This window comes from Caloenas nicobarica, chromosome 3 (assembly GCF_036013445.1).
Source record: "Caloenas nicobarica isolate bCalNic1 chromosome 3, bCalNic1.hap1, whole genome shotgun sequence".
Classification (NCBI taxonomy): Eukaryota; Metazoa; Chordata; class Aves; order Columbiformes; family Columbidae; genus Caloenas; species Caloenas nicobarica.
Window position 1 is genome coordinate 92,528,175 of NC_088247.1, and position 21,890 is coordinate 92,550,064.

At 42.5% G+C, this 21,890-nt stretch overlaps 1 protein-coding gene across 2 annotated transcripts in view; it reads right to left on the minus strand.

Moving 5' to 3' along the window:
- Window positions 1-13,469: 13,469 nt before the first annotated feature.
- EPAS1 (endothelial PAS domain protein 1) overlaps window positions 13,470-21,890 on the minus strand; it is a 79,126-nt gene continuing 70,705 nt past the window's right edge. The window contains exons 12-17 of one of the 2 annotated variants that reach the window (XM_065630865.1): window positions 20,792-20,902; window positions 18,604-19,088; window positions 17,352-17,475; window positions 17,145-17,262; window positions 16,462-16,641; window positions 13,470-15,726 (exon numbers count right to left, since the gene is read on the minus strand). In XM_065630865.1, the coding sequence (XP_065486937.1) occupies window positions 15,575-15,726; window positions 16,462-16,641; window positions 17,145-17,262; window positions 17,352-17,475; window positions 18,604-19,088; window positions 20,792-20,902 (1,170 nt within the window). In that variant the 3' untranslated portion in view covers window positions 13,470-15,574. The remainder of the gene's footprint in view (window positions 15,727-16,461; window positions 16,642-17,144; window positions 17,263-17,351; window positions 17,476-18,603; window positions 19,089-20,791; window positions 20,903-21,890) is intronic. The other variant, XM_065630866.1, reaches the window with a different exon arrangement.

Consider the following 21,890-nt stretch of genomic DNA (forward strand, 5'->3'; position numbering starts at 1 on the left):
CCTGGGGCAGGGGCTGCCTAAGAAGAGCTGCAGTGTTGTGGCAGGGGTGCTGTCGTTCATTCCTCTGCTCTCTCCCTGCTGCTTTTTGGCCCTCTCTGCCGTGCCCTCCCTCCCGTGCCAGTGCGTGCCGGTGCCCCCGGCCGGAGGAGGCCCAGCTGTGCCCTGCAGCTGGCGTGGTGGGGGCAGGAGGCAAGGGCACCCCCGTACCAGCTGCACCCTTGCACAGGAAAGTCTCTGCGGGCTGTTTCTACATCTGCCGAGAGGCGACGTGTCTGCCGATCTACCATCGCGTGTGGCTCACTGCCCTCGCAGCTGCGCGGAAGTCACAGGACTCTGTCCCGTCCTCCCCCCAGGCCCCCCACGGGAGGATGAGTGTGCCCGAGGGATGCTCGCAAGGTGGCGAGAACCTTCAGCTCCGCCAAGTGCAGGGCTGCAGCTGGCAGCACAGAGGGGACGTTCTTCAGGTTGGGGCACGTACCTCTGGAAGGGTGAAACACAAATTGTGCCGAAAATGAGAGAAGTCGGGAGGTATAGTAGGATGGAAAAGGGCTGTGCTCTGCCTCTTTGATGAGCACCATCTTCCTTTTCCTTTGCGCCTCCCATATCCCTGATGACTCCAAATGATACCCATCTTCCACCTTTAACCTTGCTTGAACGTGCGTTGCCACATCACCTGGTTTTCATCCACACGCTGTAGCTCATGATCTTCCCCTTGCAGTGCTCCCAGTGACCTGACTTACCTCTCTTTTGGCAGAAGGTAGTTTGACTTAGGGGAGTATTTGTTGAACATGATATAGTCTTGAATTAACATTTGACGTAAGCGTTGCTGGAAGAAAATGGATCCCACCTATTGTGCAGCAGGTATAATGGGGCTTCTGAAGCAGCACACTTTGGGAATAACCCAATTACTCAATTAACTCTCTCTTTCTATGCCAAAACCAAGCTGCCCAGGCAGTTTTTTCTTTTCCCATGGCTGGGAGGCAGTACAGTGTTTAAAGAGTTCAGTAAAGCTGTGTGTTGATTTTTAATAACACCTGTGTCTTGAGGCTGATTGTGGGGGATTGCTGTCTGTCATTAGTAATCTTGTTTAAGCATACTAACTAGTTTGTTGTCAAAATTATCTCTGTTTTGGAAGAAATCTGACACCTTTTTGCTCTGCTTCCTTAACAGATTAGTTTGCTTTTCCTCAGCTCCTGTGCAAAAGGAGTCTGCCACTCTGGAACCAAGATCCCCTTTGAAATAACTAGCGTATTCCTATGAAGTGTTCATGAAAGAATTCAGGCTTTTCATTTGTTCTTTAATTATTCCTAATTAAACATCAGAGGATCACTTGAGATAGTTGAAAGCGAAAATGCTTTTTATGCACAGAACTCTTCATATCCATCAGCTCTCAGTTATTTACCTGCCACGCTACTGCTGAGGAGTGGCTCAGGTTTGTCTCCTGTGAAGGAGAAAAACAAAAGCCCTTTCAAATGTTTGGTTTCTGTGGGTGGATGTAGGTACCGGCTAACAGTCGTGCATATGTGCTGTGGTGGTAACCACGAGCCTGGTCCTGTGACCCACCGTGTGCTCTGCCCTGATCCTCCCATGTCTGTCTCTGCAGCCAGGCTCTGCTTGATATGGAGGGTGCTGCTATGTGGTGGGTGTCTTTGCTCCAGGAGTGGGAAAGGGTCTTTTTCCTGTCTTTTCCCTGGTGACGCTCCTCCTTTCTCCTAGAAAAGTGCTGAAGGTTAACCAGGCAGAGCCCGTATGAGGTAGTGTTGGCCCCTGCTGTGGCATGATAAATCATCACGCCATCTCCATGGACTGGTTGTGGACAGGAGATTTAGTGACTTGGTACCTCTAATTGTCTAAAGCCCCGCTGAATCCCACCTCAGGGTGTTACAGGTGATGTGTGAAGCACTTAAAGCTCTTGTCATAGCCTGGGATATATTGTAGAAGGAACATATTTCTCATGTTTAGCTTATGGCTTTAGGAGGAAATGGGTTGCGCCTGGATTTTGTCTATATATATGCATTATCCTTCGAATGGGAGCCATCCTTCACCCAGATTTAAGCCATGGCACTGGGCTTGTTGTGGTATCATCCTGCCACAGTCTCAAATGATAACCTCAACCCCTCCCCATCTCCATGCCCTTTTAAAGATATATCCAGCTTTTTTTAGACAGCTCTGAATCATGGCTGAACCTTGTGCATTCATACTGAGCAGGTCTAGGGACACCAATAGTAACCTTCATGGTAGAGTGCCCTGTGGCCTCCTAACTCTGCAATGTACTTGTCACTTCTTCAGCAGATGGTTTGGGCTGCTGCTTCACATGTTTAGAGGATCAGAAGCAAGTCTTTCTCTGATTACTGTTACATGATGACTACTATTTGATTTCCAAAGCAAGGGTGGAATGGAGAACTGTGATATAATAATAATGATAAACAAACAAACTAAACACACACACACAAAAAAACTTCACCAAACCAAAAACTCAGGAATGAGCAAATTCAAGCCAGGAACGCTTCGAGATTACGATTTCGAGTTTATCGGAGTTATGCAGGGGTTGACTGTGTTATCTTTTGTGGCTCCATCCCATAATTGCATGTATTCCCTTGTAAGTCTCTTTGTGTGTCTCTCTGTACTGCTACTGACTCATGAAAAAAAGCTCAGAGGAGCACTGGCAGGTTTGTATTGCAGCCTGGGACGGCTCTGTAATGAATCCCCGAGTGGGAATTTCCATGTCCACTTCTAGCTCCTGTCTCCTGACGTGGACGATCTATGTGCGTGTGGCTCACGGTTTAGGTGAGTTAAGGGACCAGGAAGGTCCTGGTCCCTGCCCAGGACCTAGAAACGTTATACACAGACATGGGGGGAATCGACTCCTTCATTCAGGAGCATGGTCAGCACTGCACAAACTCCCTGCTGCCTGCAGACAGGCATTCGCTCGCCGGACCGTCTTAAGCCACTGATTTGAAACATACGGAATGTATATTTGACCCTACCGAAGCAGTTACTAAGATTTCATTTCCATTTAAGCATGTTCACAAAGTAGAAGGCACTGTGACTCCCTTACATCGACATACAGCCCCAGCTCCTGTGAGTTACAGGGGATGTTGTAATAAGATGGCTTTCTGCCTTTAAGGTTTAGCAGAAAAATTCTCTAATGCCATTCTTTTGCAATTACTTGCAAACAGGAATTGAATAAGCAAAGAAAGACCATTATAACTGTGGTTTCAGAGGCTGTTCAGCTTGAAACAAAGGGATTTCTTTGCATTCAACCTCATTAGTCTGATTAGTGGGCTTGTAAAATGAAGCATGAAAATGAAACATGACATAGACATGAATTGATTGTACTAACAACTACACAAACTGCTGCTTGGAAATGAAAGTACGACAGCTGTCTTCTCTGAACTGTTTAAAAAGTTAAGTTTTCAAAACAGGTCGTTCTGTAAATTACATTGCTGTAGCTACTAAGAGGAGACACTAAGAAGCAAAAAAATCCAAATGAGTCTGTCAGGTGATTTTTTAAATTATTTTTTAATTTTTTTTTTATATAGAGCAGAAAAATCTGAAGATGTAACAAATCTAGGACTAGCGAAGTGATTGTCCCCCCTGCACTTGGTGCTGGTGAGGCCCCACCTTGAATTCTGTGTTCGGTTTTGGGCCCCTCACTACAGGAGAGACATCGAGGTGCTGGAGCGAGTTCAGAAGAGGGCAATGAAGCTGGTGAGGGGTCTGGAGCACAAGTCTGATGAGGAGCGGCTGAAGGAACTTGGGCTGTTTGGCCTGGAGAAAAGGAGGCTGAGGGGAGACCCGATCGCTGTCTGCAGCCACCTGAAAGGAGGGTGTAGCATGGAGGGTGCTGGTCTCTTCTCCCAAGTAACAAGTGATAGGACAAGGGGAAATGGCCTCAAGTTGTGCCAGGAGAGGTTTAGATTGGATACTGGCAAAAAATTCTTCATGGAAAGGGTTGTCAGGCCTTGAAAAAGGCTACACAGTGAAGTGGTGGAGTCACCATCCCTGGAGGTGTTTAAAAGACATATAGATGAGGTTCTTAGGGACATGGTTTAGTGGTGGACTTGGCAGTGTTTGGTTTATGGTTGGACTCAATGATCTTAAAGATTCTTTCCAATGTAATGATTCTATGATTCTATAAATTTTCAGTAGAAAGAAATGTTGGGCTGCAACACATTAGAATTGCATAGAAATTGATGAAAGTCTACTTGTCTCCTTTTTAAAAATGGAGAGAATTGTCAGCATTATTTTCAAAAAGGCCTCTTTGTATCCTGCTGACTTGTGCCTTCAGGCACACTCTGTCCTGTTTTCTTGGTTATTATAAAAATACCTGTTTGGTTGGAGCTTGACTGGAGATCATGAAGGAGAGCGAGTTTATTCTTTCAGCATTAGTTCAGTTATTGGTGCTGTGTGGCACAGGTGCAAGAGTCTTCCATCTAGCATTAACTGTAGAGCTACTACATTACCTTTAAAATTCAGTTTTGAATGCCTAGTTTTCTTAACAGAGCTTAGTCCCACAAGCCTGTATGTCTTTGGGTGTGGACCAATGTAGTTCTACATGTGTCTCATACAGTCAAAGCTAGGCTTGTCCAACTGTGCTATGTTGCACATGACTGCATGACCATCCACGTCCTTTCTTCTGTAGCTCACTTTAAAAAATATGAACAAATAATTTGCATGTACATTTCAGTGCTGCTGCAATGTCACTTTCAATGATGACTCATGGTGGTACAGATAAGATCCCAGAACTCCTTTTGCAATTGTGTGGTTTGCATTTCCAATAAGAGCTTCTGGAAAAGGATTTCTAAATGCTGTTTGGCTGTTGTGAAAAAGTGAGATGGAGATATTCACTCAGGAGAAGAATTCAGCATCTTGGTAGTGAGAAAAGGAAGGGTATGGCTGTGGGGTACAGCAAATTGAGGAAGTACCTGATTGCTGTGAAATTACCTGTTGTGGGTGAGGGCTGCTGAGCACAAGTGTGCTTGGGGGACCCCGTGATGCTGCTTTTGATCCTCGCAAGGTGCTGCCATTATGGTTTGGCTTACTGGGAAGAGTAGAGTAGGACATTAGCTGTGAGTGCCCTTCAGACAGTGAAGCTTTGGGGGTATAGTGTGAAAGTGGAAAGTATGGTTTTTAGAAAGCTTCCTGGGACAATTTCCTGCTAAGTGGCTTTTCCCATGCATGGTTCACAGCCACAAAGTATTTCCATGAACCATGGAAGTAACATGTTGCCAGGCTCATTTACCCTCTGGCTTCTGCAGAAAAGGAGGCTGAGGGGAGACCTTATCCCTCCCTACAACCACCTGGAAGGAGGTTGTAGCATGGAGGGGGTTGGTCTCTTCTCCCAGTTAGCAAGTGATAGTACGAGAAGAAATGGCCTCAAGTTGCACCGGGGGAGGTTCAGATTGGATAGTAGGAAACATTTCTTCACAAAAAGGGTTGTGAGGCATTGGAACAGGCTGCCCAGGGACATGGTGGAGTCACCATCCCTAGAGGTGTTTAAAAGATGTATAGATGAGGTTCCTAAGGACACGGTTTAGTGCCAGAGTTAGGTTATGGCTGGACTTGCTCTTGAAGGTCTCTTCCAACCAAAATGATTCTATGATTCCATATGTAAGTGGATTGTGTGTTATCTGCGTTAAACCTAAGTAAATGGGTTTCATAGAGGTGACCTATGTTGGGGGACAGCACATGCAATGAACAGCTTGTTCAGCCACTGCACTTTTGTCCCGAGACCCGAGGAGCAGCCACATCTGCTGTGCAGAGCTGCAGCGTGTCCTGCAGCAGCTGGGCGCTCCGGTGCCAGGGTCAGGAGTGCCCCATGGGCAGCACGAGCTCCTGCCATAGGCTGTGGAGGACCCAGTTTTCAGGAGCTTGGAAATGGTCACCCCTCAGCAACCGGTTTGTAGTGTAGGTTTCGCAGACATGTGGGATTTATTTCCTTGGCATGAGTCAGGACACATGATTTTGTCTGTAACAATCAAAATACTCTTTGGGAGATTCCCATGGGAAGGAGACACAATGTGGGGCAAAGGGAAGGGGAGGAAGGAGGATCGGTGCTTTCTGTTTTCTTGGAAATGTCCCGGGGAACGGCTCAGCAGGAGACAGCGGGAGGTTTCCCACCCTCTGAGGTGGCTCATTTGGGATCCACTCTAAATGTACCCACCGGGGAAAGCATTCTCCTGGTAGGTTTTGAAGAGGACCCATTTTGAGTGGGTTTCAGGATAAGTCTTTTGCGTATGCCTAGCACAGCAGTCTGCAGTTCAGAGGCACCTGTTCAGTTCTTAAGCACTGAGCACAGGCACTTTTCACTCTGTTTATTATTTTCAGCAGAAGCTTGTGGAATTTATACGCTGAACAGGTCAGAAGAAATCCTGGATAAACAAAATCATATTTATCTAAGTGTGTATGTGTGTGTTTCTAATACAAAACCTCAGTGCAAACAAACCCTGCCCAGTAGGGACTGTATTGCAGAAAGGAGAGCACTGTTGACTTGAACATTCCATGCCTTTCCAATGAACTTAAAAGAGTTCCAGATACTTCATTGATTCCTGGTTCCTCTGCCAGTTACCCAGACAAGTATTTTAGTGACTTTCGTTTGTTGTCTAAAGATACTTTGGTTTTGGTTTTGTATGGGGGGAGGGAGGACATGTAAAGAGGGAGGTTGGAGAAGTCACACTAAAAATGAAAGCACGAGTTTAAGTGTTTATTCAGTATATTAAGATATAATTGATGGTTGCAAAAGCCAGGGGTTTGTCTGCACTTTACTGAGTGCTTGGGTGGCTTTCAACAGGCTTTGCTTGCTGTGGATCTGGGGAAGGCAGAATGTGGTGCTAGATAAGAGCAAAACCAGTACATTGTTGTTCAAAGTGTTGCCTATCATTAAACAGAATCTTTTCTGCAGAAGAGAGGTTTTGAGAGGGAAGAGGAAGGTTGACCAAAAATTAAAGTATTCAGTGTCTCCTTTATCTTTGAGATCTCTGCAGTGATCAGACTGGCCTTAAAAGAGATGAAATTGTGAACCGCAAGCTGTGTTAAAAGGTGTAAATGCACTAAAAATATGAGCATCTCTGTAGCTGAGCAAAGTACAGAAAAACTCATCTTGATGTTTGCAGCTGCAGCTAAAATAATGGAGAGAAACCAGCTTTCCCAGTAAGTTTCTTTTGGTTTGCTTCCCATTAACTCTGTTTTGGGGGCTGCAGTTAAGGACAGCACTATCTGTGTTACCAGTGAGGCGATAGACACAATTAGTATTGCCGGCTCTTCCAGGAAAAAAGCCAATAGATGTCATGCGCCGTATCTAAAAATGGATGGTGACTACATCCATTTTATGCTTCATTTGATCCAGTGTAATACTGTTGTGGTGCTCCTGTGTGGAGGAGGGGCTGAATTAAATAGATATATATTTGTATTGATCATAAGGCTCCGCGTATGAGGCAAATTTTGTGGTTTGCTGCTTAGAAGCTCTAGCAAATTCTACTACAAAATAATGTGAGGGAGCAGCGGGCTTTGGCCTGGTTTTTTTGCAGTTGTGGGGGTTTTTTTGGTTTGTGCTTTCCCCTTCTGTCTCAAATTCGGCCTTTACCAACATCTTGAGGAAACGAAAGATCAAGACTTTCAAGCTGCTGTTTATTTTCTTTCACTAGAGAATCTAAAATAAAATTCAGTTGCATAAACAGTTGTAACTGGGAAAATGCATCCCTGTTGATGTCTTTAGAGTTCTATTCTGGAAAACTGTACTGAAGTGGTGTTGTGATCACTTTACTGTCACTCTCTGATGGATGTAGGAGTGGGTTTTGGTTTGCCTATGGGAGTGTTAATCTTTGATTTTCCTGCGTTAAGGGTTATAACTGGACAGAGAAATCCCTGTTGGTCATAGAATCACAGAATGTCCTGAGTTGGAAGGAACTCACAAAGATCACCGAGTCCAACTCCTGTCCCTGCACAGAACAAGCCCAAAATTCACACCTTGTGTCTGAGGGTGTTGTCCAATCACTTCTTGAATACTCTCCTCTGGGGAACCTCAGGGTTCTCCAAGTTCTGAACAGCCGAACTCTGGGGTGAGTGCATAAGGATTTCCCAGGGCTAAAACTTCCAGGGGATACAGCTGGACTTGGAAATCACATCCTAAGCGAGCTTGTTGGTGTCCATCAAGCACATAGCAGCATCTGGAAGTGCTTTAACAAGTGTGTGTGCCTCTCTTTATCTCAGGCTTAATGTTTGTCTTGACCACAAATTTATTTGTGTGGGGAGAATGCTTGGAGAACCACAAATATGGATTCTCTTCCCATTAGTGTTAGGTCTATGGTGCTAAAAAAGCAAAACCATACTGCTCCGCTTATGGCTGGGAAATTGTTCTGGCTTCACAGACAGAATTCAGCTGTCTGGGGAAATTGCTCAACTCTGCTCTCATCTCCAAAACTGCAGGAGAAACTACATTTACTTCTGAAATCTGTTAGGATTTTCCTCGAAGTACAGTGTCGGGGAATGATGAAGGCAACACTGTCTGTGAGCCAGCAGAACCATTTTCATCCATACCCCCACCATTGCTTGCTTGAGTAGCAAATGGAAACAGCCATCTAATAGCTGAGGAAAATGCCTGAAATGAATTGGTGGTGGTGTTGCAGCTCTCAGGGGGATGCACTTGGAGCATTGAATCTGCTGGTATTTTCAGGGCAGGGATTGTGGTCTGTCATGCCCAGAACCTAGAGTGGGTATGGGGTTTGGACATCTTCAACATGAGCTCAGATCATGAACCACAGAAGCTGAGGGTTTGGGCAAAACCAGCTTGGCATCTGGCTTGATAGTTGTATTAAACAGGCAGCCAAGGCAAGGGCATGAGCGGAGAGAATCTATTCTGTAAGTCCCAAAATCCATGCTAAGAACTGCTGTCTGTAATGGAGGGGCGTGTAGAGATAGGGCAGATTGGAGCAGGGTTGTCAAGAGGGGAAGGTGAGCTGGGGAGGGGGAAGGCAGCAGGAGTCAGAAACCAGAACGATGAAATCGCAGACCTAGGGAAGGACTGGAAGGTAGAGGAAGAAATGGGGTCGAAGTTAGAGAAAAGACCAGTTGTCAAGTCTAAGCAATACAGGTTGCTTGCTGCAGCCAAGAAGTATGTTCAGCTGTTGAGAGACTGGAAGACTTTCCATGCTTGATGGATGAACAAGCCATCAAACTGCTGGTCCTGCGTTGCTGTGGTTTATCTAGGACCTGTTGTCCTTCTGGAACTACATGCTGGAGGGTGACCCCAATATGCCTGGAGGAGGTAATGCCTCAGGTAGGTTTCTTCTGCCACCAGAGACTGTGCTGTCAGTTTGCCTTTGCCAGTGCTGTGGGGAAACAGAGCTTCAGTTGCTAGAGCTGTTGGTATAATGCTTTTTTCTTGCAAAACCCAGCCAGTGCCAGTTCTTCAAAAACCAATGGTCAGGCTCCAAATCATTGACTTAAAAATCACTTAATTTTAAAAAGTATACCTGGGGGGAATTCACTCTTGTTTTCTGGTTCTGGTGCCTTTGAGGATCTAGCTTGCCAGGTTTGTCTGTAATTCCAAGACCTAAACACAGACTTTTCAAGTGGGGAGTTTAGGGGATTGCTTATTTTTCTTCTTTATTTCAATGAAGCTAAAGGGGAGTTGGGTTTTTTGAGATGCAACTCAAGTCTAAGCAATCCTTCTAGCCCCTGAGGTTCTGATGCAGCAATTCCTACAGAGGAGAGCAGAGGAGAGGCTGATGCAGCTGCTGCTGCCTCCAGGTGCCTGTGATGTTCCTAATGAAGTTTGACAAGGGCAAGTGCAGGGTCCTGCACCCTGGGAGGGATAACCCCAGGCACCAGTACAGGTTAGGGGCAGACCTGCTGGAAAGCAGCATTGCAGAGAAGGACTTGGGAGTTCTGGTCGACAACAGGTTGACCGTGAGTCAACAATGTGCCCTCGTGGCCAAGAAGGCCAAGGGTCTCCTGGGGCACATTAGGAAAAGTGTGACCAGCAGGTTGAGGGAGGTGATCATCCCCTTCTATTCTGCCCTGGTGAGGCTGCATCTGGAATATTGTATCCAGTTCTGGGCTCCCCAGTTTAAGAAGGACAAGGAATTACTGGAGGGAGTCCAGTGGCGGGCTACAAAGATGATGAGGGACCTAGAGCACCTTTCCTATGAAGAGAGACTGAGCGAGCTGGGTCTGTTCAGCCTGGAGAAGAGAAGGATGAGAGAGGATCTCATCAATGTTTATAAATATCTCAAGGGTGGGTGTCAAGAGGATGGGACCAGACTCCTTTCAGTGGTGCTCAATGATATGATGAGGGGCAATGAACACAGACTGAAGCACAGGAGGTTCCATCTGAATATGATGAAAAACTACTTTGAGGGTGCCAGAGCACTGAACAGGCTGCCCAGAGAGGTTGTGGAGTCTCCTTCTCTGGAGTCATTCAAGACCTGCCTGAACACATTCCTGTGTGATCTGCTCTGGTGAACCTGCTTTAGCAGCTGGGTTGGACTAGATCAGGGGTCCTAAAATTACAGTCCTAAAATTACATTCAGCCCTTTGAAGGCAACCGCGAGGCTGATGTGGCCCCCGGTGAAAATGAGTCTGACACTCCTGGATGAGATGGTCTCCAGAGGTCCCTTCCAACCCCAACCGTTCTGTGATTCTGTGTCATAGGCAGCAGAAGCAGATGGTGGGGCTGGCTTGCAGGTGGGCTTTGCAAGCCAGGTTCGTGCATGTGCTTCTGTTCCTTGATGAGACATCTTAACCATGTGTCACCACGTTACTCATTGAGAGGTGTGACCAAATTAAGTAACTCTTTGTTTAGAGGAATTCAGGGCTTCTTCAAGCAAAATGTTCCATGTGAGACCTGCAGCACATCACAAGCTGCCAAAACTACAGTCTATATCTTTCGGGCAAAAGAAATATCAATAATGCTTCCAAATGAAATTGAGTAGCTAAGGTTTTTCATACTTTTTTTTTTTTTTTTTAATTTGAAGCCATTTTTAATGACAACACCAAAAAATGGCACACATACCAATTACTAGAGCCTTCCTATGGTGCTTTTGTACCTTCAGCTAAGGAAAGCAACAACAAACAGAGCTTGGGGGAGCAGGAATCGCTGCTTGCTTTCTACTTGGGCAAGGGTGAGCTCAGAGGGCTCGTTCAGCCCCAGAGAACCGAAAGGCGGCCCTTGTGCTGCGCATTGGCTTGTCCTTAAGGGAGCAGAAGAGGGACATGTGACATGTTTTGTAATCCTAAGAAAATCTTGTTGAGGCTTTTCATTATTCTTCAGAATTGTTCCTTCCTCTCTTGGGAAGCCTATAAAAAAAGAGTTGGAGGGGGGACAAAAAATGCTGTTTATTTAAATGTAGATGAATATTTCCAGTTCTGCACTGTAACTCTTACAAAAAAACCCATATATATATACTTATATATCTGGCATGTCTGTGAATAGCTTTATACTTTACCTCAGGGAGAAGGAACAGATGAAACCTTCACCTAGAACTAGAGCAGTTGTGTGTTAGAGTGTGTTCCTGTGCTCTTCCTACTGTTGCAAACCAATGTGATCAATCACCTGCTTTCCGCAGGTCTTGGTATTGTGCTTAGGATCCGGTGTCTCAACTGAAAAGAGAGTTAGACTTTGCTCCAAGTTATCTGGGGTTTTTTGAAGTTTTATTAGTAATCACATTACATACGAGGATTTTGAGAATTTCCTGTAGTATTTTGTTGTAGGCATTTGTTTGATAAACAGTGTGATCTTACCTGCATGAAATCTATGGTCTAGGAAAAACATTGGCTTGATCATTTTAAAAAGGTGGTAGACCTCTGAAAATCAGCCAGAGACTGAGACCAGCCCAAGTCATGAGAGCTTGGTAAAACTGCTCAATTTTTCAGCAGAATGTAGTGAATCTTGAACAACATAGTTCAACTGATCATGCTATGCTGTTAGAGATACAAGATGTGATGCCAAGAAATTATGCTTTTAAGCAATGAAAGCTGACGTACACTTAAGTACTTCTGCTGGCCTACTGGGGAATAAAAAATGTTTTAAAAAAGCTGTAATTAAGTCCCTGTTCAGCAAAACAAAACTCAAGACTATTGATGCTATCTGCATGTTATCTTCCTGGTCAGGCTTTGGGTCTTTTGGGTGCATAAATTGCAATGGCAGAGGTTACCTGTCCAAGATGTTCATACATCTAAGCAAAAAAACACTAAAACCTCAACCAACAGAAGTGTTTAGCTGTAGTAGGAAGTGGGGGGGAAGAGAAGACCAAGGCTATGTTCCTTAAGCTGCTTCAATACGGGAGTGGTGAATGCTGGAAGCTCTTCAGAATGAGTATGCTAGCAATAAGCTGTATTTGTACACCCCAAAGAAATGATGCCTGGCAGCACTGTTTTGTTAGCTGTTAGTGATTACAACCTTTAAAAGACAGAAATGGATCTGAACAGGTTAATATCTCTAAGAGACCGGCTTTTTTTTCCCCCGCCTTCAGTTGGATGAGGATCTGACATGCTGAGCCAGTTTTTGTCCAAGTGCCCCCAAGATCAACAGGATGCTTTAACAGGGAGGGTAACAGACACACCACCATTCGCTCTTCACTGCTGGCTGTTGTGGGATTACTGTTAATTACAACAGATTTAGAAGCCTGCTGAGCATCCCATCTCTCCAAGGCGGCAATGATAGCCCACTTATGCAGGTTATTCAGAAGATTCACTGTTGTTCGTGAAGCTCAAGGGTGTCTGTTGGGCACTGGATATGTCAAAGGCAGCTCTCAAAAGGGTCAAGCCCCAACAGCTTCCACACAGTCCCACCTGAATTTAAGTGCGTTTTTGGAAACAAACTTCTTAATGTGTTTGTCCTCCTACAGCATGATCAGTGTCATTATACAGGCAAAACTGGCAATTTCTGTAGGGAAAAGGATTGACATGTTTAGGAGCAGCATTGGGATGAAGGACTGGGTGGGTAAAGCAGACGCTTGGCTGGGGGAAAGCCTGTCATTCACAGGCTTGTCAGGACTGCCAGAAAAACAACAGCTCATGTTACTGCCACAAAAACTGAAGTGGGGAACTGTGGCAATTCAGCCTCTGAAATGCCACTTTGTCAACTTAATTTTCTTTTTTCATTCTTTAAAGGGTAGCATTGCAAGAGGCACCCTCAGCTTCTCAGACAGAAATACAAATGGAAGCAGCGGTCTGAACCCCAGGACATGTTTCAGAAGGGTGGTCTGCAGGGCATTAATTCACCATTTGTGGAAAGCTGGATAAACTCTACGAAAAGGTTGACGGTACAGATCTTTGGCATGGTACTTCCCAGCTCTCAAATATGGGTAACGTTTGTTTGTTCTTTTGTTCTTCAAAGATCAATGGAAACCTTTATTTTCTATAAATAATTTAATAAATACTTTTGTTTTACAATGATACAACAAATAACAAATTCATAGCAAATGAGTCACAAAGAATTTAGGATCAGTATACTTTAATAAGGTATCAGTGTCAAAATACATTTCCTTATCAAGTTAAAGTTCCCATACAGTTATAATATTGTCAATAAGAATTCAGCAATATAGATTATGAAATAATTATGATAAAAAGTATGATTAATATTAAGACATGGAATATTTTTTTCAGAGTGTTTTAGTAAACTGTTAGGGTATAACATTTTTAATGCTGAAACTACACAAATAAGAAACAGAAGAGCAGTATTCAAGTGTCTTGAAGCATTTAACTCCTTGCCACTGCAAATTTGTCAAATCTGGCTTGCCAATTTTCATCAGATTTTTGATGCTTACAATATATTTTTTCCACACAGTAGTAGCTTCACTTTAGGAGTAGATGATTTTTGGTAATAAATTCTTGAAAGATTGCCTACAATAGGGACTATCATTTTTTACATTATGTACCAATAACAAAAGATCTTCAGCTTTTCTAAGTACATGTGGTTAAGACTCACTTAACACAGCGAACTCTGAAGTGCTCTGTGAACCCAAGGCTCCCTGTCTGCAGGTGTCAGTGCATTGATTTAATGCAATTTTATAAACCAGGCTTCAGCAGAATCAGAAGTCCCAAAATAATACACCTTTGTTCTAAGTTTCTGGGCCAGATTTTTACCTTTTGTACATTGCCACTGTTCCATTTTCTTCAATGAAGCTATGATGGTTTATACCAGTGGAGGAAGCAAAATGATCTATCCCAACATGTATCTAGGTTTATGTATTTTTCAAGTCAGAACTGCTCACCTGCATTTTATTACTTTATATTTTTGTGCTGTTTAAATATGTTGCAATTTAACTTTCAAATCCCTTTGCCTTTGAAAGCATTCAAAGTCTTATTTTTAAAAATATGTGCATGACAACTAACAATATTTAGAAAGGAGCTCTGAAAAAGTCTGGCTGCCTTTTAATGACATTTCAGCCGCTGATTAATTTAAGGCAAGTAAAAATCGTAGAGACCTGCCTGCCAGCTATTAATCTCACTACACAATCCTTAATTCCTTTTGTCTACTTATAACTGAGTTAGCCTAATATGCTGGGAAATACTACTTTAACTTTTAGTTTTAATGATTCAATATTGCAATTACATTGCTAGCTAGCATATAAAATGAAAAAGGGTAACATTAATCAGAGGTGTTAGTACTGGCTGCTGGTCAGATTCCTGAAATATCAGCAACACCATAACAAAGACTACTAGTTCTAGCAGAAACAGCTCTTAAAGTTGTTGTGTCCTAGATACAGTAAAAGTACCAAGAGATGATTAAAAACTGACCCAGAATAAAATTTTTAAAAAATCTGTTTTGTGTAAAAAATAAAGGAAACAACGAAGAACAAAACAAAAACCCCAACACAAATGAAAACACAGGTCTAAATCCTCCACTGGGGTAAATCTGTAGGAGTCCCTTGGCTGTAGCACTAAGCCAGGGTAAGGCAGCTGAGAATGTGGCGCTTGCTTCTGAGGGGAAAAAAAAGCTCACAATGTGCAACTTTCACAGATACCCATACACATCGCAGTTCACCATTCACATTTCTTTCAACAAAGTGTATAAAAATGAAGGGGAGCAGGGGAGGTGGAAGGCTGGGATTTTTCTTTAGTATACATTTCCAAAAGTTATGAAAGTTACAATACGATAAATGCTGGAAAACAGAAAGACTCAAAGGATTTCAGTTTGGCAGATCAACAAAAAACTGTGGTTGGAGATCAAATTTGTTTCATTCAGTCTTTGGCAATAAAAATAAATCTTTGCTGAACTGCAGCCAAAGTATCACATGATGAGGCATTTATACCACAGCTTTTTATTAGCATGAAATTTCAAGAAAATTTCAGAGTATAAATTACAGGTAATGAGATAAGGGGAGGGTAATCAAACTCTCTAAACAACACTTTAATTGCAATAGAGAAAATACAGTAGATGTATTTCTTTAATATGAATAATAAAGTGAGTAACTTCAAAAGGCCACTATTTGGTAATGTGGACAGGTTCAATATCTAAGTAAAATCCTGTAAAAGTGTATTGGTATTAGAAATTGTCTACTTGCAAAAATATATTTTAAAACTGAAGCTGTTTTTGAACAGTATAGGCCATGGAATATTGCAGGATCACTCAGGTTGCCTGGTCCAGTGCTCTGAGCAGTTCACTGCCCTGCAGAAGTGTAGAGCTGCCCAAAACGGGGACGTTCACCTCACAGTCGTATCTCGTCAACTCGGGCAACAAGTAGGGTTCAAAGGAGGGTCCCAGCAGCCGACTGGTCATACCTGGAAAAGATGAGTGAAGTCAGTCATGGTGCTGAGACCAGAGGCAGGACTTCTCTCCTCCCTCTTCTGTTTACACCAGTTATCATTTCATTTTGTGTTTTTGTCAATATGCCTCAAACCACCAGCAGTTACAGTTTCAGAGCAAACCTCTGCATTGCTCTGCCTTGAATGTTTGCAAGTGGGTCACACAGACAGCTGCAGTTTTTCACCTCCACCCCCAATTTAGATTGTTCTCAGAAAAATCATATTGGTGCAGACGAGGAAAGCTGTAGTAAACAACAGAGTTTCTAAATTGACATCCCCTCCCCTTGTATGTTAAAAAGGACATATATTTGTCTCCTTTAATTACTTATTTTAACTTTTAGAAGGCATGTGTTCAGACTCTAACCTATGAACCTCCCATATCAATGCTGCAGTGAAGTTGTTTAGTACAATTTAATCAATTCTACATCACAAGACAAGAGTACAGACAGAGGATGACTGGACCTCCAAGCTAAAATGTATTAAGTTTAATTGAAATTAAGGGCAAAAAAAATTTTTCCTCATGTATTACAAACATAAACATTAAAGTTTCACACTAAACAACAAAACTAATTTTTCATTCTATGAAGCAATACATATTTGATTCTTGGTTTATCAGCCTCCTCCCTATTTTTTTAAAAAGTTTTCTTTCACGGAATCAGTACTGGAATGAAATACCAACATTTTCCAATTTCTGTATTTGACAGCTCTTACCTGACGCTTTATGAGCTGGCTGGACACTATAGTCCTGATAATGGGAACTGTAAAACGAAGGGGGAAATGCTCCTGCTTTCAAATTCTCACCAGGACTGCCACAGGTGGGTGGTGGTTGCTGTTGCTGCTGCAGTTGATTCATTGTTTGGCTCAGACCTCTCGAGTTACAGACAAATTCATCTGATTTACATTGTAGGGAAAAAAAAACCCCAAACTTAAATTAAAACGGTGTAACAATTATAGTAGGTAATACTAATTCAAAGCAAAGCGGTCCTCAGTGTGATGGCCACACGGTGTGTGCATACCCACATCTTGTCACAAAGGAAGTCCAGAAACAGCACTAGCTCTAGAAGTAGCATGGCACCCCAGATATACTTGTGTAAGGAAACACATACAATAGAGAGAAAGTTAGTTCTAGCTCTGAGACGTCTCACCTTGGATCAGCATGATGTGTAAACTACCTCCAAAGCAAGGGTGTGAACATACATAAAACCATCTACCTTGTAGCTATCAAATGTACCTTAAGTTGTTCAGCTCTTATTGATACCTAATCCTTAATTTTGGCTTAATGTGATATTGACAGAGGTTATTTACACTTCCTTTTGAAGGAGTTTCTGTTTCTGTTCAACCTGTCTTAAAATTGTGTTTCAATACTTAACATTGCAAAACCACTTTCGTCTTACCAGTAAGAATACTTGTGCTGAGAGCCTTCTTTTCTGTAACCAAGGAACAGTTTTCCCCTTTGAGAAACTTCATTCTCTTCCACATTAGGTGTGATGGGTTTATGACAGATGGATCTCCCTAGAATGTGAAGAAAAGCAAAACAAATAATTACACCGATGACCACAGTGAGTTCAAAGTTGTGAAGGGGATGCACTTCTTATGATTACCCCACTCAGCTGTTGCAATGCCTGTTCTTCATAATCTAGTTGTCGCTTCAGTTTCAAACTGTTAGACAGTGCAATTCTTGCCGGGTTTATATCTATGCCTCGTTGCCCAAAGGCATCCAGGGGCCTGTGGAGAAAAGATCTCTGGGTGAGTGAGCAGGGAGGCAAATCTAAACCATGTTTTCTTTTATACAGATCCTTCTTTTATTTAAGGTGTCTGACACAGGACAGTGGACAGACCTCAAACAAATGTTTTTATTTCCATTTCTTAGTCATCCTACAAACTTTGGAAACTTTGGACTTTTGGGATCAACGACTAACGAAAATCTGGCATAAAAAGCCTCTAGGAATCTCCAGACAGAAGTAGAAATGCCGTGGAAAAGAAAGTAATGTGATTTTTAAGGATAGGATTTTGAGAGCCATGCCTGTCCCTTTGCATCCTAAACATGAACACACAGGATTGCTGTTTGGGGACAAACTCTCTCTTTCCTGATGCACATTCAGACATATTTCTGTCAACAAGAAGAAATCCCAGAAAGCAAACTGTAGGTAAAATGCAGAGCTTCATGGTTTAAAATGACCATTCCTATTTCACATACATCCTCAATGTTTTAGCATGACCAACACTGAAGACCCACACTGCGTGCTACCCAAGAGCTACACAGAAACTTGTAGCTATGATAGGAAACTTCTAGGACTGTAGCCTCTGATCTACATCTCATCTCATGCTGTTCACACATGTAAGAAAGTGATCAAGGCAAAAAAAGGGCTGTAGAAAAGAAGTCCCTGTAATTTCAAATCTTAAATGTAATATTTACATGTACCACAGTAAATGTTCTTTTATCCCTCCTTTTCCCCTGTTTTCTGTTGTGCAAAAAATCAGTGCAAAATAAGAAATTATGCATGGGTCCTAGCTTACTGCTGGACCAGTAAGCCTTTTCAGAACTTGTTTACAACTGCATAAAGTCAAGCAGGCTTCTCAAAATTACTTGGGTCATCTTTGCCTGACCAGCAGGAAATTCATTCATGCATCCTTACGAGCAGCAAAAAATTAGCATCCTTCTGCTTCCCCTATAGGCTGACTGCCACTGGGAGAGTACCACACTAATTTCCCCAAAAGTGCAGTCTGATGCTTATCACAACAACTATTCCAGCTGAATTGAGGAAACAATAATATTTCAATAGTATGACTCCCGCCTATGCCCAAAATTCTTTTCTGAGTAAAATACATAGTTATACCCCCAAAAACTCTTACCTTTTTTTATATATGGGCATGCTGCGAGAATGTATTGGTGGCCCTGAAGGGGAACTCGATAGGGATCCTGAGTATTTATCCATGAGTCTCCATTTAGCAGGAACATATTCTAATGGAGGATCAGGTGGCCACTGGGTGTTTGGTCTTCCTCCCATCGAAGACAGGGGAGTGCTGGCTTGGTGATGGTACGGCAGCAGCGATGACCTATTCACATTGTTGAAGAACACTGATGACAGGGACCCGTGACCAGGGTTCATGTTTTTATTTGATACCTGTGGGCAATATTTCTCTGGGGGGAACTGATTCTGTGAAGCAGAAGCAAGGGGTTGGAAGATGGAACTCATGCTACTTAGACTCTGCTGGGTATTTTGTGCGCTTTCAGAGACAGGACGTTCTTCTTGGCAGATTGGGCTGAGCTGGAAATCTTCTCCATCCATAGGAATGTAAGGAGCCAAGGTTTCAAGGTCCAGTTCATTGAAGTCGGTCTGCACAAAAATAAAGTTGATAAAGAAACTAGAAGTTAGTAATAGTTGTGGCAGTTAGCGTGATTTGAAACACTAGTAGATGTGAAGCTGAAAAATCACTGCATGCCCAATTTACCTACATGAAACTGGCCAGCACCTATTTAAAGATGTCTTATTTCTATGACTAGCATACATGTTTGTCATATCATCAGCAGCAAAGTACAACAAAAAAAAGAAGAAAAAAAACCTCTCAGATAAGCAGTATTTGCTAAAGCAGCTTGCATGCAGCCTGCAGCACCACTGTGATTAGAACTAGATCTTGTTTCATTGAGCTTTGAATAACATGTCTGCCAGGACTCTACATGTAGTATGTAGTTCAACCTCAGGCTTTTTCATGCTAAAATAGAAAATACAGCTTTCTCATAATCCAGCTACATGAAAAAAAAAATGCATCTAAAAATGCAAAAGTTTAAAAAAGTGTAGCTGGAAGGACCCCATTGCACTTAAATCTGTACTTTTTATTTCCATGGAGAGCTAGTCATATTTAAATTCATTTCTCTTGGTGTTTGACCAGAGCTGAACAGAAGATGAAATGAATGTTGGGCCACTGGTCAGCTCATGACAGGGACACTTTTCTAACACTCATTTTTCTCACCAGACAAACCTGCTGATGTGGCGGGACACACCTTAGCAAGCACATGCTGAGTCTGACAAAACCGAAGTTTGCACACGTCAAGTCTTGCACTGAGTTTGATCTTGCTCCACATCTTCCTCCTATCTGTCCACTCTTTTTATTGTTCTCGGTGCTGTTTCTATGTCCAAACTTAGATTAAATTTCTTCAGGATATGGACTACAGCCTACCTGTATCTTACTCAATCTGCAAATTGGACTGGCAAATTGAAGCACCTCATTTGGGCCTCAGTCCCCCCAAACTTTCTATAGGATTAATTGAAGGACATGAGTATAAGGTCTGAGCTTCCAGCCAGCAATGCCTGTTCCTTTCTCTTAACTATTGAGAAATACAAGCTCTTAACAATGGCATTTCAATTAAGTACTTAAAATTAGGTAGGCTGAATCAGGCCTCTGCTTTCTATTCACTTGATGTAATACTACAATAGTGGAGAACTAAGAAAGTTATTTATAGAGGAATTTTCTACACTTACACCCTGGTTAGAGTGCAGGAGACTGACACTTTATGTTACTTCATGTGCAAGTAATTGTCACATTTCTCTGAAATCCTCCAAGAGAAATATATCCAAAATGACAGTTTTCATTTTGTAGTTAAAGGAGGCATGTATTATGAGGGGTATTTCTTTCTCACATTGAGGTTTTGCAAGAATTAGTTTATTTATATTTTGTTCTAGAAAGGATATTTACTTGCTAGTTATTAGGCCAGATTTAAAAAAAAAAAATGCTGCTGCTTATATTCCTTATCCAGTCTACAGAAGCTTCCAAATCGTGAAAGCTCTCTGCTGCTTCTTTCTTCTTAGCAGTGCCAGCACAGTGACACCCTAAGACACTTGCTTCAGAGAGTTAGGGGGAGAAACTTACACCCCAGCTTTTGAAAGTGTATATTTTTGTTAGTGTTGTGCATCAAAGTTTTGGTGTACATGTGCAAATGCAGTTTGCATGTATGTTACTATACCTGCACATACAGCAGACATCTGTACTATCTGCTAGCAGGGGACTGATTTTTACGGCTTTGGGAAGAGTAGTTCCTTACCTGGGAGTTGCACTGATTTTTTGATTCTGTGTCCATGGCAAAGAGTTTTTCAATCACCTCAATCTTAAAATCTTCATCCACAGAACTGTAATAATCTCCTGGGCTGCTTGGCTGCACAGAAATAAGAATTTGGTATAAGCAGCAAGACAATGCCAGTATTGGGTTAGCATCATGCAGTTTATCCTTTGCCATTCAGTAACAGATCCTTCCTGTGATACCAGGCTGTACATATAGTGTCCTCAGAACCCAAACTGTCCATTTCTATCATATGCTTTTCTCCAACAATGATTACTTGTCATTACAATGAGTAATCTCCAACAGTGATTACTTGTCATTACAAAATTTGACAGTTATACTGATTAACAAAGGCACTCAATACAGGAACCTGGTTGTCATCTTAGTTTAAATGTTCTGTGTGTTGTGGTGGTGGTGGGTTGTTGTTGTTTGTTTGTTTGTTTATTTGTTTGTTTTGGCAACTGGGAGCAGCACCATGAGATGTACACTACTAAATACTTGTGCCAAGAAGGGAGATGCTTAGCACTACCTCAGTGTCTTTACTAAAATTAAAATTGGACATCGTCTAGTCAAAAGCTGGCTAAGAGTGGCTCCAGCTCTTGGGGGCAATGCCCTGAAAGCACATTCATTCTTTCAGTGAGGAACTCCATGAAGCTGCTTTCAAGCCTGAGTTGCATAAAGTTTCTGGACTGGAGCCTACAGCTTCCAGTTAACAAACAGAAAGAGGCCATATGGGTCTGGGGCAATGCTTCTAGTGCCACACCATTTTTCATTGGATTTTTATTTAAGACTCACTCCATGAAAGGTGGTAGCATGTTCTTCTACTGGTCGTTTTTATAGGTTATAGTAATTACTGAGGGACAGCTGGGAGAAAATGAGGATTGCAATGTAGAGACAGGATGCAGGTCCCATTTGATGTTTTTGCTATTGATGCTTAAGATAAATGCAGTACAGGAAGGACATTAGATACACTGGGCCTTGTTAATAAGCAATGAGACTGCCAACATGAAAACATCATCTACATATATTGATGGGACTTACATACAAAACACAGCATGCGTTTTTTTTTAAAAAGCTCCTCTTA